Source organism: Falco punctatus, assembly GCF_963210335.1.
Source record: "Falco punctatus genome assembly, chromosome: 1".
Taxonomy (NCBI): Eukaryota; Metazoa; Chordata; class Aves; order Falconiformes; family Falconidae; genus Falco; species Falco punctatus.
The window spans coordinates 52,506,144-52,526,769 of NC_137580.1; the positions used below are offsets into that span (position 1 = coordinate 52,506,144).

Consider the following 20,626-nt stretch of genomic DNA (forward strand, 5'->3'; position numbering starts at 1 on the left):
GTAGCTGTGTGGAAATGGGATTCACAACCACTAGCAAGTCTAAGCCCTCCCACAGAAAATACCCAGAGAGGGATGTGCTTGAACTCCTCTCTCTCTTCTGAGTTTTGCTGCTTGGTGCAGAACTGTAAGGGCTCACCCTGGAGAGCTTTGGGATCCTGGTCTGGAAACCTCTCTTCTGAATAGAAACATCTTGTTCTTTTAGTGACAGAAGAAAATCTGACCTCCTGCTTTCACGACTGAACTGGAAAATGAGTTGTGCTGATTTATGTTATGTAGTAGTAGCACAGCACTTACCCAGGCAATTGGTATCCTGGTTTCGGCTTAAGAAGCTCCAAATTCTTCTCTCCCAAACCGAGAACGCTCCAGCTATTGGGCTATAAACTACTCTAGGTAGTAGCTGCCTGGCTATGGAAGTTGGCTCATGGTATAGCCCGGACAGCATGAGCTACAGGGCCAAAGAGCTGGGGAATAGGAGAGTGAGTTCACTTGAGAAGTTCTGCCCTTAATCTGATTTACACATTTAATGCAGTGACTGCTTAACGTAAAACCACCGTGGTATGTCCTTGTCCAGTATGTGTCCTTGCTGAAGGAGTGGCGGAAGGACTGCTGAAGCAATCCTTGCTTAGGCTGCCGGCAGCCTCACAGAGCTTGCATCTGTGGCTACATAATAACCTGATTTCAAAAGCAGAGCATGAAGGTGCTTCTATTAAGTTTAACCTATAATATACAATTGCAGCATGCTCTAATGCTTAGGAGGAAGGAAGAACTGTGGACTGAAACTGTTTTATGCCAAGGAGAGAGACTTAAAACTAGACCCACATCTTGCTGAGGTGTTGTACCCCGTGTTGAAGTGTGTGAAGGATGGGTAGCATCCCAGAGCCCTGCCTTCCAGCTGTGTTTTGAAAAAACCTCAGTCTTTACCTAAACAGCCTCTTTATAGTTGTCACCATTGTTCTTTTAAGGTCTGAATACTGCATGAGCCTGATATTGCAGAGTTTTGTATACCCCAGCAGATGGCATTGAGTGTTCATTTATTCAATATACATAGTACTTTTATGTCTGCTCAGAGGGTCATTTGTCAGGGGTGAGGAGGGAGAATTATTCATGCAAAATAGTTGTCTGATATTCTGTTCAGTTAGGCCAGTGCAAATCAGAAGTGAGCCCAGTTAAATCAATGACATTACCAAGGAAAACTGATACAGGTGAGGATAACTAGGTGGTACCAATATAATAATGATACAAGGCAGCCAGTGTCTTAAATTGCAACTTCTGTTAATAAATAAATAGTTGTTCTACCCTCAACAATAAGAAATGAATAACAGTGGTAAACACCTAAGCTATTAGCCAGGCATTTCATGGCTTAATGCTAAAAGGGGACCATTTGACACAAGCCTTTGGGGTGATTTATTGCTATCCAACATTCATTTATAGTTTGATGTCCAGGTTGGTTTAGAACATATTCTGTTACACAGGATTCACCAGAATTCGGAGGAACTGCAGCCCTCCCCCTCCTTTTCTTCTAACACCTCCTTTGCACAGTGGGATGAAGGGAGAGACACACGGGTGCTGCTCTCCTGCAGGCATTCCTTTTACATAAGGTGAATGCCCAAATATTTGCTTTGTGATAGCTGAGGAGTGTGAACCAGCTAGAAACCACTCCTCCTGTTATTTAAGGATGACATTTTGGTAGCGAAGATGAATATTTCACTTGTCAGTTCCGTGGTACATATCAGGCCTTCAGAATGAGATGTGCTGCGTGCCATCTGGGTGGTGGAAGGCTATTGAAGAGGCTCAGCACTTGGGGGGAGGTTATTTCTGCTGTTTACTATATATATCACCCTGAAACATCCAGTTTATTACAGAATCATAGAACAGTTTGGGTTGGAAGGGACCTTTAAAGGTCATCTAGTCCAATGCCCCTGCAATGAGCAGGGACATCTTCAAATTTCCTGGTTTCTGGTACACTGGCTGTTGTACAGGGATGGAAGAGGACAGGATCTTTGTGCCAGGTAGTTGCAATCAGCTGGACCTTCTGGCATCAATATTTTTTCCCTGCAGGCTAAAGACTTAGAGCTGGCAGGAGTCAGAGTCTCCTCAAGCTATAGGGACCGATCATGTTTTATTCAGTCTGAAATTTTTTGTTGCTTTGCTACATCCTTTATGAAATTAATAAATGGAGTATATAAATTATAACAATAGTCAAGTGTTATATTTCTATGGCATATGCGTGGGTGTGTTTCTGCCACTTGACAGAGAATGTCTGATGTCAAAGGAGAAAAGGGAAGAAATTAATTTCTCTTTAATTTGCAAGAGAATAAAATGGTGTGCATTTTGCAGCAACCTTGCCTGCTTTTCATAGTGACCTAAAAAAAAAGTCTGTTCAAAAGCATGACAGGTTAGCAATTTGTATGTGAAAACCCAATGTCAGAAACATAGCCCTTCTTTAAATGAGAAAGCAGAAGTTAAATCTGTTCTCATTGACTTCTGTGAGTCTGTGAACACACAGTGGTTTTTTAGTCACTGTTTGTGGTGGTTCAGCCAGTGACAAAAAGCAATAGTCTTGTGGGTTGTATTTTAATAAACCTTGTGATCCTGACAGAGTGTCTCCTAATCACTTCAGCAGAAGAAAATAAGGCTGGAAAAGCTTCAAGGAAGAGCCTGCATGGGAGGTTTCAGAGTCACTTTCTCTGTCTGGTCCAAATGTACAGTGTAAAACCTTGCCCTGTTAAGGAGATGGGCATCTTTGCCTGGCCTCTAGAGGGGTTCAGGAAGCTTCTACTTGTCTTAATTGCATTGCTTTAATTCCAGAACAAAGCAAAATGCTAGGCAGGCTTTGCTTCAGAGACTGTGAAAAAGGCATGCGAATAAATGCCAGTTATGGTGAGCTTTTGTGATATGGCCAGCTATCCACAGAGAATAAAAGATTTGTAATCAGATGATAGACTGCTGGGTGTTATTTTTCCAGAACGGCTTTTTCTAGCCCTAAATCTAAATCTTCTATATTATATGGATATTGCATGCATTTAAGCAAATTTCACATAACATAATAAACATATGGTATCCCAAATAAATTTGTCTAGTTGTGTCCCTATTTAGTTAGATAATTTTGTATGCTTTGCGTTAAATGACTCTTAGCTCAGCTACAGTTGTGAAATATGGTATCATTTTCCACTGTCGAAGTAGAAGTGTTTTACTTTTGAAGTCAATGTGATTGAAACACATGCTTACTACTGACCATAATCTGTCATGGAATCAGATTTAGAAATCCTGTGTCGTTGTCCCATTGTTTTGGAACAGCAAACAGCAAAAAGAGGAGAGTCCTTCATGACTGGTAGCAAAGGTAAAAGGAAGCTTGCCTCAGTTGCTTTCTGGAAGTCATCAGCCAACATAATGTTTTCAGTCCCCAACAAGAAGATGACTTTTATTGATGGCTTTTTGCAGTGTATAACATCATGAAGCCAACATTTTTTTGGGAAGTCTGTAAGTAAACACCTTTTTGCTTTCTTCAATAGTGGGTTTACATTTTCCACTTAGTGGATATCAATTTCTTTTCCTTTTTTCTTACAATTCATTTTAACTTTAATGATCTTACAGTGTTCTGATCTGTCACACTTTGCATGTTACAAACTATCACTGAGTAATAAGTATGGTAAAAAGACATGCTATAGTACTTCCTTTTTCAGTACTGAAAGAATTTTACCTTTTGGTTGTATATCCAGATTCATTGCTGCACATATGTTCGGACAAGATCTAAAGACATAAAAAAAGAAAAAAACCCAATCCACTTAGTTTAATATTAGAAATTGCTATTGTTCTATGGAACTTTTCAAAAAGTGTAGCTTAACAGAAAGAGCGAAAGCTGCAAGAATAATAATTAAATTTGAAAAACAGTTTGGCAGATTTGGAAATTCAACAGTCTTGGGTCAAACCCTACATTTTTGTTCACTTACACCTCCAAGTTTGGTGTAGTTACAGAGAGCTCTACTTTGCAAACATTCATTTGAAACATAAATACTGTAACGGCCTTATTGATGCTTTAGCATATTCAGTATATTGTTCAAAGGGATGAATTTGCTTAGGGAAATAGGAGCTAAACCTGTCTTTTAGCATGCAGCTGTGCCACTGCACATGGCTCCCATCCCATTCTGCCAGACAGCAGAATAAGTATAACATTTCCCATAGTCCTGATGTGATGTTCTTCCATCCTGCTATTACTCTCCCATGTGGAATACATGAGATATATTGTGTGGAAGAAACAGATAATAAATGGATCTTGACTGTACTCTGGTGTCCTGGATGATGGGCATCCTGGATGCCATCACCCTCTTTATCCACTGGACCTTAGATCTGTATCATCCTGTCCAGCAACATTTATGGATCGTTGCAGTAGTAGCACTTAGTATTCAGAAACCACAACAAGAAATATTTTGCAATGAAGATGTGGCCAGGGATCACAGTAGGACTGCGTAAATGCACACTTATTTTGTTTAGTATCTAAGCATCCACCCTTGGAATAGCCCAGAGTTTGAAATGCCAACACAAATCTTTGAGTTTCAACTGTCCCACTATCAGAATTACAAATTAATTCAGGTTAGCAGCAGCTTTTGAACAAAGAGTGAAGCTGAGTGGTTTCCTATTTACTGAGCAGGCTAGTCATCTGGCCTTTCGCTGTCTGCTGTTTAGAGCATGGACACATCAATAATAAAACTTCTATTGATGTTACTTGTCAGTGCTTTAAAAAGTAATTTATTTACTTACTTATTTTTTGGCAAAGTTGTCTTCCTGCTGTTTGGATCTGCTGGGTGATGTATTATCATTTTCCTGTTAGCTCTGACAGAATTGAACAAAGTTTACAGTTAGTAAGTGGGGAAGAAATGCGAATGTGAGCAGAATTGAAAAAGAAAAAAGTTTTCAGATCTGGGAAACGCATATATGTAAATTATTTCCTTCTTCTCTACCTCAAATATTTCCATTCTCTGAATATTTTGCTGATTTTCTTGTTTCAACTGTTTGGAAGAAAGAACGATGGCTTCTTGCTGAGAAAATGTAAAGCTGGAAACTGAATCCCTGCATCCAGTGTTTTGGTTTCTTTAGAGTATGGTACTTATTAAATTTTTATACAGCTCAATAGGAATTAAAACCCAAAGACACCTAACCAAGGTCTCTGTTGCTAGTAAAATACTTGCTAAACACCAGTGATGTATGTAGCTATCAAAGCTATAGAGATAAGTTCTCTTGGCCTCTCTACCTCTGGTTGCTCGAGCCCCACTTAGAAACAGATCTCCTTATTTTACTCATGGAAAATAGTACTGATCTGTAAATCCTGGAAACAAACACTGAGATGATTTTAATTTTTACCCTTTGACCACTAGAGACTTCAGTGTTTGCAGCAAGAGTTAGGATTATCTCACCAAATAATTCCTACAAATTTTAAAGATGGTCACGTTCTCTTAATCAACCTAGTCCTGCCCAAATTCCATTAAATTCATAGATCCTACAATCATGTTGCCAAATCAAGTTTTAATTTTTATTTACAAACACAGCCCCAAATCTTATTAAAAAAAAAAAACAACAACAAAAGATCACTAATAAATATTTGAATGTCCACAGCGATAATTGATTTTTCTGTCAGTGTGGAAATATTGGAAATAAAGGGCACAAATGCAAAGATGCAAATTTTAGGAGAATGAGAAGGTAGTTACTATAACTATAGAGAATTTTGGTTAAATGGTTAAATATATACTGCTGAATTATCTCTCTGGAGCACCAGGATACAAACAGGTAACTGATTTCTGTCATCTCTTGTCACAGCACTCTCAAAACTATCAAGCTGCAACAACATCTTTTACCATAGCATACCAACATACTCTTCATGCTAGTCCCTCTGCTGCCTTCTCCTAGTCTCTCCTCATCCAGAGCACACTTGCTCTCTCTTCTCTCTATTTCTTCCTTGGCTGCCCAACCTCTTAACAGAACCAGCCACAGCTGCACCTTATCCACATCAGCCAACCCACTGCCCCTGAAGCCAGCCCACAGCTGTGTATGATCCATGTTAATTAACCTGCCTTCATTCCTCTACAGTCTCTATGGTCTTTATCATTCATGTATAATCTTTTTGTCCTTTAAAAGAACAATTTCATTCTTCTCAAAACTATTTCCCCAACTCCCCCTAAGGCAGTATGTATTACAAATACAAAAGTTTATTGCATATGAATGTTATACATACAGTGAATGCATTTTTTGTGTGTCTGAATTTACTGCATTCCTTCCTGACCCTTCTGGTGACAAATTTCCCAACATGCACCTGAAAAGTGACCTTCTGCAAGTTCTTCCTTGCCTGTAGCAGGGAACTAGTTCAGTTTCTTTAGTCTGGTTCTGGTCTGTGTGAGATGCAGCACTGAGATTGCACACCTCTTTTGCTGGCTGTCTCCATGCGTCCTTCAGAACTACACACGTGTTACTTGTAACTAGTGGCATAAAACACTCAGAAGTACAAGATTTGTCTGAAACTTACCGTGGGTTCAGACTCTGAGGACAGTTGGCACCTTTTGGGTGATCTATGTTAATAAAATCTCCCCCTTGCCCAAAAAGATTACACAAAGCCTTTTTCATCATTTTTGCTTTAAAATACAGCTATGCCGTTTTTTAAATCCCTGTGTCTAATTATAGGGCCAAAGCTTTCTTCCTTCACAGGATTTTCTTCATTCTCTGGTCAATGCTACAGCAACATTGCTCTTCTGCAAAAAGGTGGGGTTTTTTCTATGCAATTTAAGACACTTTCACCTCTTTTAAATTAAGGGGAATGTGGAATTTCATTTATCTTGCTATGCTCTGTAACTTTTTCCATTTATGATATTTATTCCAGACCAACCAGATACAAGACCCTAAATTGTGTCTGTGATAGTGCAGTTTAGTGGCACAGACAGAGCAGTGGTACCCATTCAGCTTAAGATTCAAGTTACATTATGTATGGCCAGAAGATATACTGGGGAGAAAAATCAAGGGTAGGATTCATTTTAAGTGATGATTTACTGATATTTAACTGCAGACAAATTGTAATGGAGCACCTACAGAAATATGGATGACATTTACATTAATGTCAACTGAATTAATCTTGATGGGTTCTGTTGCAATAAATTATTATTAATTTATGATGAATTGGATGTCTGAAAGTTTCTGTTTCAAAAGTCTTGAAATTTCCAAGAGTTATGAAATTATTAGGTAAATTGTAAGACACTCCATTTGAAAGTTTGTTTACTTCACAGCATTTAAGGGGATTATTGCTAGGGTAAATTTTACTTGCCAGGAATAAAAGGTGGCTAAGTCAATAGCTGAAGTACAGATGGTTAAAAGACAGAAAAGTAATTTCATCTGATCTTTATTCTCTCTCTTTTCTTCTGTTTCAAGAGTGAAACAACAATAAGGACATAAATAGCTATTATATTAAATAGCTCTCCTCTGACTGCAATACTTTACATGAACCAGTTAAATATTGCCTGACATTTTGTTTAATCAATTACTACATTCCAAAGGCCCTGCCATACTCATGTGTCACATTACTCTTCATGAGAAACTCTAAGTGGCATCATTTGGCTCAAAATATTCAGAAGCAATTCCTTATTAGTTAAACATTATTGCAGTTATCTGGTTTTGTAGTTACTTATTTTTGTCATTATTTGTGTAGTTATTTGGTTTTGCAGATACGTTTGAGAGCTCCTACCATAGAAGACCTCCTCATTCATGATTCACAATTGTAAAGTTGGTCCCAGTCCAAAGGATGCATAAACGAGAGAAAACAGGTGGATACAACTAACAAACTGGGGGTAGAACAGCAACTGAAGGTAAAAAAAAAGTTTTGCTAGAAGGAAAGGAAGAAAACTGGGAGCATGCAACTCTGTGCTGACTGTAGACATCTGAAAGGGGTCAGTCACTCACTAGTTTGAAAGTCCAGACACCTTTCAGGCCTGTGGAGAGAAAAATCCACCTTTATATCATTACTGCTCTTGAAAGAGGTCAGTATCATATTTTATGGGCTACTTAATACAATGAAAGGATCCTACTTTTTATCATCCTGATTATCCCAATCCATGGCTTAAAGCTATTTTTTGAATAAATGGTTACCAAGGTGATTATTAAGGGATGCTGTCTTTCAGAAACCAGCTTGTTTCCTGAAATGGTGACTAAAGGTATGTGCAGTGCATATGGCAGTGTGACTGGATTCCAGGGGCCTTTGTAATCACAAGGTCATTCTCTTACAGGTGGTTTGCAAGTGCATTGTACTGTTCATTTTGTTTTCTGGTAACCTCTCTCTGTAGATACCATTATAAATAGCAGGGTTTGGGTTGGGGGGAGGCTTAGCCACATCTGCTGTGGCCCTGATTAAGCAAAACTCAAGTCGGTAGAGCAGAAATAATTTTAAAATAGTTTAAATCTAACAACAGATAACATCATTGTCCAAAAACCCTAAGGGAATGCACAGAAGAGAGTTCAGTTTTGGAAGTGATACAGGCAAGTAAGAGAGATCACAATCTTGGATCGATTGGGCTATATCACTACTGAAGATCAGCTCAGATTTCCTGGTTGCCTGAACACAGGTGTGCCATGCCATTGTGGGTGCCTGGGTATATCCTGCCTGGCATCCAGGTGCTGCTCAGGAGGGATCTAGGTCTCTTGCAGATCATGGAATGAACTTCTTTGGCTGGTGCCTGTAGAGTTAGACATCTGATAGCAGAGTCCAAAATCTCAAGCTTGCTGAATGGGGAACTGCTGTGAGCTAGAGCAGTTGCCTGAAATCATAGCTCCAGTGACTGCTCAGGCTGCAGGGGATGTAAGTCCCTGTACTTGTAGTATGCAGCTGGGAGCGTAGAGCAGACTCTTCCCAAGGAAAAGTGAAGGATAGCTATCCATCACCTTTCCTATTGAATAATCTAGTGATCAGAGGAGGTATGTAGCTTAGTATCTCGATCATTGCTGTGTTCTGCTTATATTTGTTCTCCACTGAAGAGAAAACAGAGGTTCAGGAACCCGGCTCCCACGCCCCAGCTGAGCATGTGCACCTCTTGATCTTCACTCACAGCCTGCTCTGCTGCATGTGATGGAGGAAGGGTGGCTTTTCTGCATGGCGTTTCGCAGTCCTGCAGTTCTTGTTCTGTGGGTGCTTTCCAAAAAGGGGGCCCCCAAAATGTGAGCCCAAATCTTCCTTTTCCTGAATACCATAACTACGTGCAGAAGGGCAGTGGGAGAGTTTCGCTACTCTCCCCATTCCTCCTATGGGGCAGCAATGAGAGGTGACTTTGGGACTGATCCTGCTGGTGGATGGGAGGTCTGCTTGGGGAGTACGCGTTTGAGCAAGCCTGTTCCGGACCTTTAACAGGCTGAGATGGAGCCTCCACACCCCGACTTGCCTGTGGTACCTGCTCAGCTTTTAAGCCCTTTTGAGGTAGTTTTGGACTGGCACAGAGTTGCCTTTCTGTGTATGTGAGATAATTTGCAGGATGCTGTACGGGCTCTGGCTGGGGTAGAGTTAATTTTCTTTAGAGCAGCCCATATGGCATTGTGCTTTGGATCTGTGAGCAGAACAGTGTTGACAATGCACCAGTTCTGGCTGTTGCTGAGCAGTGCTTGCACATCATCAAGGGTTTCTCTTTTTCCTGTTCTTTCCTCCCAGTGAGCAGGCTAGGGTTGGGTGAGGGGTTGGCAGGGGACACAGCTTGACAGCTGACACCAGCTGACCAAAGGGATATCCCGCACCATATGACATTGCTCAGCAATAAAAACCAAGGGAGTGTTTTTTTTGGAGGCAGCTACTGCGCAGTGATTGCCTTCAGACCACTTGTTTGGTTTAAATTTTTTCTTTCTCTTTCCTTTGTTTACTAAACTGCCTTTACCTCAACCCACAATTTTTCTTGTTTTTGCTCTCACATCTTTCCCTGTCCCATGGGTTGGAGAGAGTGAGTGGCTCCGCGAGGCTTTGCTGCTGGCCAGGACCTGCCCACCATGTGCACACAGGCAGGCAGAGCTGGAGGGAAGGCAAGGCAAGGCAGAGTCATTTGACCTTTCAGCTGTCACAGAGGTTTCAGAATCACAGTTTTGATGGGGACATATAAACATTGTCCAGGTCTGAGGCAAAGGCCTAACCACTTTTCTGAAATATGTTCCAGATACTGCCCTAAAACAGAACTTTTTTTTTTTTTCCTTTTAATTTTTGAAGGTCAGTTTATGACTAAACTGCAGGGGATGTGCATCCCTGTACTTGTAGTATGCAGCTGGGAGCGTAGGGCAGACTCTTCCCAAGGAAAAGTGAAGGATAGCTATCCATCACCTTTTCTATCGAATAATCTAGTGATCAGAGGTCAGTTTAGTACTTAACTAAAGTCTAACTGACTAAAGTCAGTTTAGTACTTGGTGTCATGACATTACAAGAAACCTCCATAAAACAGATGCTCAAATGATTAACATATTCAAACTACTAGAGCTGTGGTCCTTCAAGTGCATCATGTAGAAGGGGACTTGCTCTTGTTTTTTTTACCTAAAGTAAATGTTAGGAACATAATAATAAATATTAAAGGCTATATTCTCTTAGCATAAATAAGAAAACTTGAAAAACTGTTTAAAATTATGGCTGGCACAATTAATTTGAATGATTTTCTTCAAAAAAGAATGTTCTAGGTTTCCCTGGCAACCTTTAAAACGATATGTATAAACACACCAACCATTCTACATAGTATAGTTCAAATAACCCCACAGAAACACAAATACAATGAATGTTAACTAATTATTGTACTGGTTAAATGCAGGTTTTAGAAATGTCAAATAGAAACATTTTCTTAGTGCTAAACTGCATTAACAAGCTGCAAAATGCCAGCTTTTTGCAAGTCCACATACAAATTATTAGAAGATATTAAAATTAGCTTTTTCAGGAAAACAGGCCCCCTGGCAAATGTGTTATGAATTCCACTTCTCTAGTACTGGTTAATACAGGTATCCAGGCTGACAATTAGGATATACAGAATGCACTGTTATTTGTATTACAGCCTTATCTCCTTAGGAATTGCTTAATGAATCCAAGCCAGGTGACTTGGCACTGGATGGGACAGATTAAGAGGAGATAAAATGATAAACCATTGTAGTTGAAGAAAAGGATAGCCCTACACGAAGGCATCTTTCAAGTCAAATGTGATCTTGCAGGAGAAAAAAAAAATATTTACTCAACCTGAACAGCAAATACTCACAGAAACCAGCCCTTTTAAGCCATTACTGTTGCAAAACTGAGATTTAGTTTTTGTTGTTGCGTGTGACACTATGCTGTACAGAGAAATGCCTGGAAAAGATTTGGTGTTTGGCATGGTTTTCTTCCCATAACTCTTGTGCGGAATCAGAGAAAACATATTCACACAGCAAGAGAGTGGTTTGGGACACTTCAAGCCAAATGCTGCAATATAATCTGAACCACATTGCAAAGATTCCTCGGGGAGGTGCGGCATAAAAATTTTGCCCCTGAATCAAATAGCATGAACCTTGAGCCTGCCCAGTCCTTGTGGTACCTTTCTTGTATATCCCCTTAATGGGATACATTGCACAAGACAGTACAACGCAGCTTCATTAATAATATGTACTTATGTAAGTGTAGCATCTGCCACCTCAGTCCACACACTTGAGACCAGCATGCATTTAGTCATGTTTGTGTACTTTGAACTACTAATAAATTGTCAGGCAGTGACTCGCTGGCTGAAGAGATACTATCACGAGAGACAGAGTCAGTGAGTACCTGAAAGGTAACTACAGGCATTTGACTTTTAGAAGAATGCTAGTGGGAGGCTTTGGTACCCATGTTTACTGTTTGTATTACTGGGCATGTTTATGCCAAGAACTTTCTTGTCTACAACAGCAGCTCTGCCATGGCACAGTATAGAGGGGGAAGATCAGACAAACAGTGGGTTGAAATAGAAATGCTTATTAAGTGCAAATAAAAATGGTCTCTCCATAAGTTTTGCTAAACTCACCTGAAATCGTATATTTTATGAGAAGATGAGAAAAACCAGGAATGAACCAAGTCTGTCACGTGGATAGGCTTTTCACATTTTTCAGTCCAAGCAGCTAAATACTAAAGTGAGTGGGCATGACTGAGGGAAGTCTTTAATGCATGTAAAATGGTTTGTAGTAACATAATAATAAAAAAAAGATGCTCTTGAAGCACTGGTTTGTAAGCGTAGAAATGGGAGTCATTCAATTACAACACCTCATCTGAATTTGGTCCTGGGATGAGAGTAACACTTTGTAGAGGTTTAGGGCTGCATCACCGTGACAATTTTAATTTTTACATTTCTTAGCTTCTGTGCAAGCCCTTGGGTTTTTTTACATCTAAAATGGTAGAGAGTTTCTACTGGAATAAAAAGCAAAGATGTGAATGCAAAATGAATGTGGTTTACTTTTTCATGAAAACCCTGGTAACACAGACACTCTCAGAGGACATGCAAAATTTGAAAACGTTCCATCTAAAGATAATTCTGCCTGCAATATCTGTCTTTCAGAATGTTCATATATACATATTTTAAGTTATTCTCTCCTCTGCCTCTCTTAAAAGCAGTACAGTTTTCAGACTTGTTCTGTCTGTCACCTACCAAGTGATTTTTACTGGCATTTTAATTCTATACATCAGGATACATTGCTTATCTCTGCCCTTGCATCTTGTAATGAAGAGTGCAAATCCTTATTCACCTGGGGAAGTCAGTGAGGAAAAAAAATTAAGTTCTTAATTCTCTGACTAGTGCTTGAAATCTTGGGGTTGCCATCTGTCAGACCTTTTGGGGACTGCTTGGTGTGAAAAAGGAAGCTAAAGACTTCTAGCTTTCCGCTTGCCTACCAAATGCCTAGGTATCCCAGTCTCAATGGCCACAGGAGCTGAAGGTTTATTATCTTCCTTCTCCTCCACAGATGAGCAATATCCTGGGAGCAGACAAGAAGCCAGGCAGATGGTATCTTGTCTCGGAGGATGTGGTGCTGGCTACAGCTACTTGCCAGAGAATCTGGGAAGGTGTTGTGTGACCCAGCACTGCCCAGGGTGTTGTCATTATGCATATAGGTCTTCCTAGCATATACCAGAGTCTGGCAATCTTCCCCATATCCCTAGGCAAGCCTGCTGTTTCAGCAGACATTTAACTCAGACTTAAGTGCCTGAATCAAAATTCCCTCCTTATTCCTGTTATGCTGATGGTTTGCTGCTTCTCTACAACAGCAAATCATAAAACAACTTGAGCAGACCTATTGCACATGACAGGCAAGTAACAAGACAGAACTCAAAGAAAATGCCATTTCTGTCCTTCCTTGCTATTTGCTGTCAGGAAGGAGCTAACAGGTAAGCAGCTTTTAATTGAATTTCACTCAGTCTAGTCAAGGTGGAGTAATCTGCATATAAATATAATAATGTAAGTGCTAGATCCCTCCCTCACTGACACAGTCTAACCTGAAATATAGCTCTTAGTATCCAGGGAGAATAAAATTACCCTGCCCAAGGTAGCTGAGAAATTATGCACCTAGAGAACAGTGTACACTGAAGCACTCCAGTTTACAGCTACTGCAGTGTAAACCTATATCCTTATCCGTGAACCCAACAGCATTACCCTGTAGTTACAGGTTGCCAATGAAATCCAGTTTATAGATGGATGAAAATGATTGCTCCAAGTATTCTCACAGGAGTGATTTCCATGCTGTATTAGAGGTAAGTACAGTAGCCATTCTTCCAAGTAAAAATGTAAGCAAGCAAGTACCTTCATATTTATGTGCATAGTGTTTGAGGTTTTGAATCATCAGCAAATAACAAACAAAAATAATTATTGTGATGAGTTATTTTTTTTTTTAATTACCTATTTGTGTTTTGTTAGAAAACCATCTCAACATTTCCCAAACACAAAGTTCTTCATGGAGGATAGCAAGTAGTAAACCAGTGGTGTCTGCAGGGATCTGACTAGAAAACAGTATCTATTAATTACCTGAAAATTTCACAGAATATTTTGGTGTTTTGATTTAGCAATCTGTAGAACTCACACTGAAAAATCTAATGTAAGAAATGCTACAATATGGGAGAAAGAGAAGGGGCTTTGCTGAGTAGGTTACATTTGCTTATTTAAACATTTCTATCACTCAGATTGGGGTCCTGAAGTATAAATTACATGTTTGAATTAACCTGCTGTTGACTCAGTGTAGGTATTCATGTTTGAAAAGACTGGCTTTTCTCTGGCTGTAGCTAAGTGCCCCTAAAAATTAAAAAACCCCTCCACTTAAGAGATATTTTTTTCCCCTCTTTTTCTCTCTCCCTTTCACTTACCCAACCTGATGCAAAAACTCATGTTCTTGACAGTCCTAGATTGCCATCTGGTCTGAGACTGACTAATCCCAGATTAACCCTTTTCTTGCTTTTGACCACTCTTCTACAGTTGTACCCCACTCTGGAAGGTATAAGCTCTACAGAAGTCATGGCTGGCTATCAGCTCAGCACTGCCAGCTACCCAATCCTAGGGCTTCCTGGGATTTCAGTTCACACTGCCTGACAGCTACAGACATGTACATAGGTGAAATGCTGGTGGATGTCTACATGAAAAGCTTACTAAAGGAGAGGAACTGGGGCAGAGTAGACCTGCTGTTATTGATGCCTTTGTGAATAAGTGCCTGATTCTGGTAGCTGGCAAAGATGAAAATCAGACACATTTCACAAGCAGCACAATGTTCCTTTTAGAAAAGATTTCTTAAATCACCATTTTCAAGTGAGCCTCATATTTAATCCTTGTCCTAGTTCTCTTCTTGAAGGCTGTTAAACAGAAGCCAAGTCCAGTTACCACAAGTAAACAAACTATTCTGTGAATAACTGGGCACTCTGGATTTTCATAGTGCATTAGCACAAACTTGTTAGGTCAACTTTGTCTGTGTTGCGTGGGGATTTGAAGGTGATAAAATGTCAACAATCCCCAAGTTTTCCATCCTTGGTGCATGAAGTGGTCTTGGAATCAGACCAGATATGGGGCTTGGCTCCACACTGGGCTAGTTAATGTCTTCCAGTTATGCTCAATTGTTTATTTTATTTCTGTGTTTATTTCTGGCATGTAACAACTTTAGTTGTTGTCATTTACTTAGAGGAGCATAGACTAAACATAGTGTTTTCATATCTGGGAAGAGGACAGTGGTTAGGCTACTTGCTAAAAATCAATAGTGCTAACAATGGCATAACTTTTCAAAACACCTTCTTGACCTCTACTATTTCTGCAGTTAATGGCAGAATCATTGATATTACATAATTTCATCAGCAAGCTCATTCATAATCTAATGAATGACCTAGAGTCAAATAAGCTTATGGGAAAATTCCCATTGATTTCAAAAAGGTCTTGATCAGATTCCTACAATGCCTTTCTTTGCAATACAGGTCTGTCAAAAACCAGGATTGTAAATATACTGCTTTTCCAACTTTTCCATTTTCAATAGTGGTACCGTTACTGCTTGCCTTTATTCTTGCATACTGCAGAATATTGTTGTATGCACGTGCTATTGCATAGATATACATACATTCTGGCTAAATGAAGGAATATAGCAAAAGGAACTGGAGATTCACCATACAGCCATAATGTGACACTTAAAACAATGCTATCCAAAATGTCTAATGTTCAGATACTGTGCCTACTGAAACCAAACTGACCTCCATGCCCAAATTAAACAAAACAAGTTTAAAGGTCAAGGAATCATATCTGCAAATAAAAACTTATGCTGGGAAAGGCAGTCAAATGAGAAATAGTAGGCTCCACTGCAGGGAAAAGGATACTTCAGCAGTATCTTTAGTGAAAGCTGAAGAGTTATGCTAGGTTTTAAAGTAAAGCTTAATCCATTTACCATAAATTAAAGTTTCATTCAATAACATCTGTACATCCAAAATGACCATTTTTAGTATTCATACCTCCGTTAGAATATGGAACAGAACCTAGAGAAAGAGGTCCAGGAGAATCAAAAGGAAAGCAACATTTATCCTAGTCTGTCTTGGCCATCACTGCAAAATTGTTCTACAGCTCCGTACCTTGCTCAGTATGCACAACACACTTTTTCAAAGGAATTACTTTCTGTTAATAAAAACATCTGTTCTCAGGTTGTTTGATTTTGCATTTGTATTCATGTGCATCAATATTTTTTTTTCCTTCTTGCTGTCAAGGTGTCAGTGATAGCCACAGAGATATTCTTTTTTTGACAGCAATAGAAATTTGATGTTGGAGACAGAGGGCTGCAGAAGTCTTATACTTTTTTCTATGGATGTCACCAGTAGCAGCATTGGGATGCTACTGAAAGGAGAAGGAATGATTTGGCAGCTTAAAGGCTGTCAAATGTGAGCATGTGCTGGAAGAAGGAGAGATTATTTTATTAACATGAATTAACATACTGAACCCCAGTTTATAATAATGCATTTTTGCACTATTAATCCTGTAACAGTCCTGTAATACAGTTGTCCTTAATGTTTCTATAATATCTATTACAGTAAAAAATGAACAAATTGGATTTTCATGATGCCCCCATAGGAAGGCTAGATTAGTCTGAGGAGCTACTCCTTCCTTCCCTACTGGACAGTACATTATTTGCTTTAAACCACGTTTTTTAAAAATGAAAGGCTTTGCATAATTTGATCAATTTTTCTTGTTGTGACAGAAGACTCAAAGGTTCTTCACTGGCTATATAGGGCTCTCATACTTTCAGTTAACCCACTGCCACAGTATTAGCGCAGGCTTTGCTGCTTGCCCTTGCTGACTTTCAAAATGTTACCAGTAAAATTACTTTCAAGGATAAGGTTAGTAGCTGTGCCCAGGCAGCTTTACTATGATGGTGTGCCCAAAGTGGCGGACCTAAGAAAAGTCCTGCAAAAGACTGGCCAATTTTCCATCTAGGTCAACAGATCACTAGAACTGTTAAAACTCAGATGCTTTGGTTTCAGATTCAAACATACTATTAGTAAGACCTAAAATTCAACAATTTCAATTACAACCAAAACCTCTTCAGAAGAGGGATCCACATTCAGTATTTGTCCATGGTAAATTAACAACTGACATACACACAAAATCGTTTGTTTTTCTGAAGGAATAAATTTAGCCAAGACTGTCATCCTTGTTTTCAGTTATCTGCAAGTTATTCCTGTTCACACCCAGAAAAAAACCCACCAAAAACCATTTTCAGGATTTTTTTGCCATTGCTATGGTTTAACCCAGCAGGCAGTTAAACAGCACACAGCAGCTTGCTCACTCCACACCCTGCAGTGGGATGTGGGAAAGAATCAGAATAAAGGTAAAACTTGTGGGTTGACATAAAGATATTTATGTATAATAGGACAGAACAGGAAGGAAAAATAAATTATAAAGGGTATACAAAACAAGTGACGTACAATGCAATTGCTCACCACCTGCTGATGTCCAGCCAGTCCCTGAGCAGCTGGCTGCCACCCCCTGGCCAACTCCTGCCAGTTTTATTGTTCAGCATGACATCCCATGGTATGGGGTATCCCTTTGGTCAGTTTGGGTCAGCTGCCCTGACTGTGTCCCCTCCCAGCTTCTTGTACACCCCAAGCCCTCTCGCTGGCAGGGCAGCATAAGAAGGTAAGTCCTTGACTTGTTGCTAAGCAGTGCTTACACTAAAACATTATTATTATACTCATCCTAAATTCAAAACACAGTACCATGCCAGTTACCCAGAAGAAAGTTAACTCTATCCCAGCCAAAAACAGGACAGGTGTCTCAGTAAGCTCAACCAATACCTGGATTTTCATTCCAAGTTGGCAAAAAAATGTGTCAGCCCCATAAAGAGTCACTGCAAAACTATTCTTATCCTGAAACCAAACACAACTCATTCACTCAGCCAGCCACAGCTCTTATCCTAGTCTTGACCGATCCAGCAGTAAACCGTGCCTTTTACTATACCACTTACCTATCTCATGAGTGGAACTTAGCCTTGACTACACTTGAGTGAAAGCTTCCATAGACCTAACCATGCTACTGCTGTCAGCCCATATCCTAATTCTGTGAAGTTTGTCTGACACAGTTTAAAGCTGTCTCCCCAGTCTAGGTCTTGAGCCTCAGTCCCAATTCTCAACCTTGAAGGTAGCTCAGGGACTCCTGTTAACTTACTCGTCATCACCTACGGTAGGGCCTTGAGAGCACTAATAGGCTTTAATGGCCCTGACCAGCCTCACCTGTGGCCTCTCCCCATCCTGCCCATGGCCCAGGAGCCCCATTTCAGCTCAGCTGGGGACCGTCAGACCCTACCCAATGAACAATAGCATAGAAGTTTTAGACCCCAGCTCAGCCATAGCCATGGTTATGTCTGGCCGTGGACCCTGTTGATTCAGACCTCAACACACAAAAGAACTTCCCAGCTTGACTTTGAACCTGTCCAGCAATGACTGGGCTGTGTTTGAACCTGATTACCCTAATCAGGCATGATCATAATCCTGACCAGCTAACTAAATGACTTCCCAGCTTTGTCTTGGCCTTGCCTCACTGCCATGAACTTGTCTGATCTGGACCCTTGGCTGAACCTGGCTACCATCCCTGTGTGTGCCCTGCTTGTCCCGTTGGGGTGGTGTGATGGATCCCCTCCCCCAATGGTTCTATCATCCCCCTTAGCTCCTAGCTTTGCACGCCTTGGGGCAGTTCTTGTCCTAACTCCTCTAGTCCGGTCAAATCCACAGGCATGTTAAATTCAGTTCATGTTCATCTAATTCCCTCATCTTTGCCCCAGATGTTACTGTACCTCAACAAACTATATCCATCTGTCACCTTCAATAATATGCTTTTGCTGGCCCTGTGGGTCTTACTGGCATTTAGCAACATGACTATCTTTTCAGTTCTTACTCTCTAAGAACTTTACACTAACTAGTTCTAGTACTAATTTTAATATAGCCTCAAACAAACATCAGCTCTTTTTCAGTAACAGCAGCAGCAGCCTTCATCTAACCCCGAATGCCTTGCGGAGTCCCATAATAAGCTCTGGCTGCTTTAGTCTCAAACCCCGGTCCTAGATCTGATTGTGTCCCAAATTTAAACAATGCTCCACAATCCCATCTCCACCCCCAACCCATCAGCAACAGGATTCACACTTTTACTGACTGTTTTCATCTCATCACCCAGTTCTTTCCACGCAGCTACAGTCGCTTGACAGAGACTTGTGGATACTTGGCTCTATTTGAGACATTTGTCCAGAGTACTACTGCAAGGGAAAACGGTGAGGTCCACCTTGCCCAGTTTATTGGATTCCTTGGAGTGATTAGGTCCCTGTTGTGACTAATTCCATGTTTTTAATAATTTGTCCTGAAATAGCTTCAATTTCTAAAAATGGAACTAGAGTTATATTGCATGAAATAAGGGAAGCAGAATAAAAAAAAACCACAGGAAATTCCAATTCTGTGCTAAAAGCATAAGGATTGATACCTGCTAAAGCTTTGCTTTCCCAGCCAGGGTTCCTGTTTTACTTTCCCAGGGGCCAGAGATGGTATAAGCACCTTAAAAATAAAAACTTTTAAGTGCTTCCATGTGAATTGAAAGGTGAAATTTTAAGCATACAATTTTTGAAATATGTTTAGTATGCAAGGGAAAGCAGATGAGAGGGAAATCATGAGTGTGTTCAGATCAAAACCACAGGAGCATGAGATGCTTTACCAGTTGCTGGAACATTGACCTTAATAAAGCTACAACAACTCTCACAAGCTGGGCTCTGTACCACAGAGCAGGGAGAGCCAAAATGGCTTCGAACTGTGTTTTCCACTCCTCCCTAATGCAGGCTATAGTTGTGTTAGATGTACATAAAATGCTCAGAATGAAGATTTACAATGGAAAAGAATATTGCATTGGGAAAAAATGGGTAACAAGCATGTCTTTGCTGTGACAAAATAAAACAAAACTAATGTTTAGTACCAATGTATTATATTTTTTGCTGGCTCTCCCAATCATGTACCATCTAGAGGAGCATTTTCCAACATCTCATAGCGATGCCTTACTTTAAAACTTTCAACATTAACTGGAAAATCCAACATATTTTAATAATAACAGATGGCTATGAAGTGAATACAGAGCTGTATTTCACTCCTGGGGCTTTGTGGCTATTCAGAAGCCACTTGAGTTACACGCTTATGGTTAATAACATCAGCAGAGCCACTCCAGTTAATTACAGCATTATATTTACTCCATAGCTCTCTATTATGCTTTAAGTTGCAGTAAGTTAAGGGTAAGCATAAAATCCCTCCAAAGACATTGTACTGCCCTTGTTAAAATGACTGAAAAAGCTTCATAGCTGTAGACAAAATGTAAACCCCAGCATGGAACAAGAGAGGCTCTTTAATGTCTCTTGCACAGAGCAGCTTAATTCACAGTAATTCCAGACTGGGCAGATAGCAAACATTGTATTGCTTCTCATCTAGGCTGGTGAAATGGAGTATTGCTTCAAGCCCAGAGGAGGAAGGAAGGAAATGGGAGGTGTAATAAGTACATACAAAGGACTCTCAGGAAACATCGAGCTATCTCAAGTTTGATTTAGTTTTTCATCCTGTTTTCACCCCATTCTCTACATTTTTGTCCTTTTTCAGTTTTATTTCTGAAGGAGAGGAAACATATAAATA

General features: G+C 40.0%; 1 protein-coding gene across 3 annotated transcripts in view; it reads right to left on the reverse strand.

Annotated features, from left to right (window-relative positions):
- Positions 1–20,626, reverse strand: part of CLNK (cytokine dependent hematopoietic cell linker) — a gene marked incomplete at its 5' end in the record, with an annotated part of 64,554 nt that overhangs the window by 31,588 nt on the left and 12,340 nt on the right. The window contains 2 exons of one of the 3 annotated variants that reach the window (XM_080387611.1): positions 3,701–3,750; positions 4,759–4,830. In XM_080387611.1, the coding sequence (XP_080243737.1) occupies positions 3,701–3,750; positions 4,759–4,830 (122 nt within the window). The other 2 variants (XM_080387612.1, XM_080387610.1) reach the window with 2 other exon arrangements.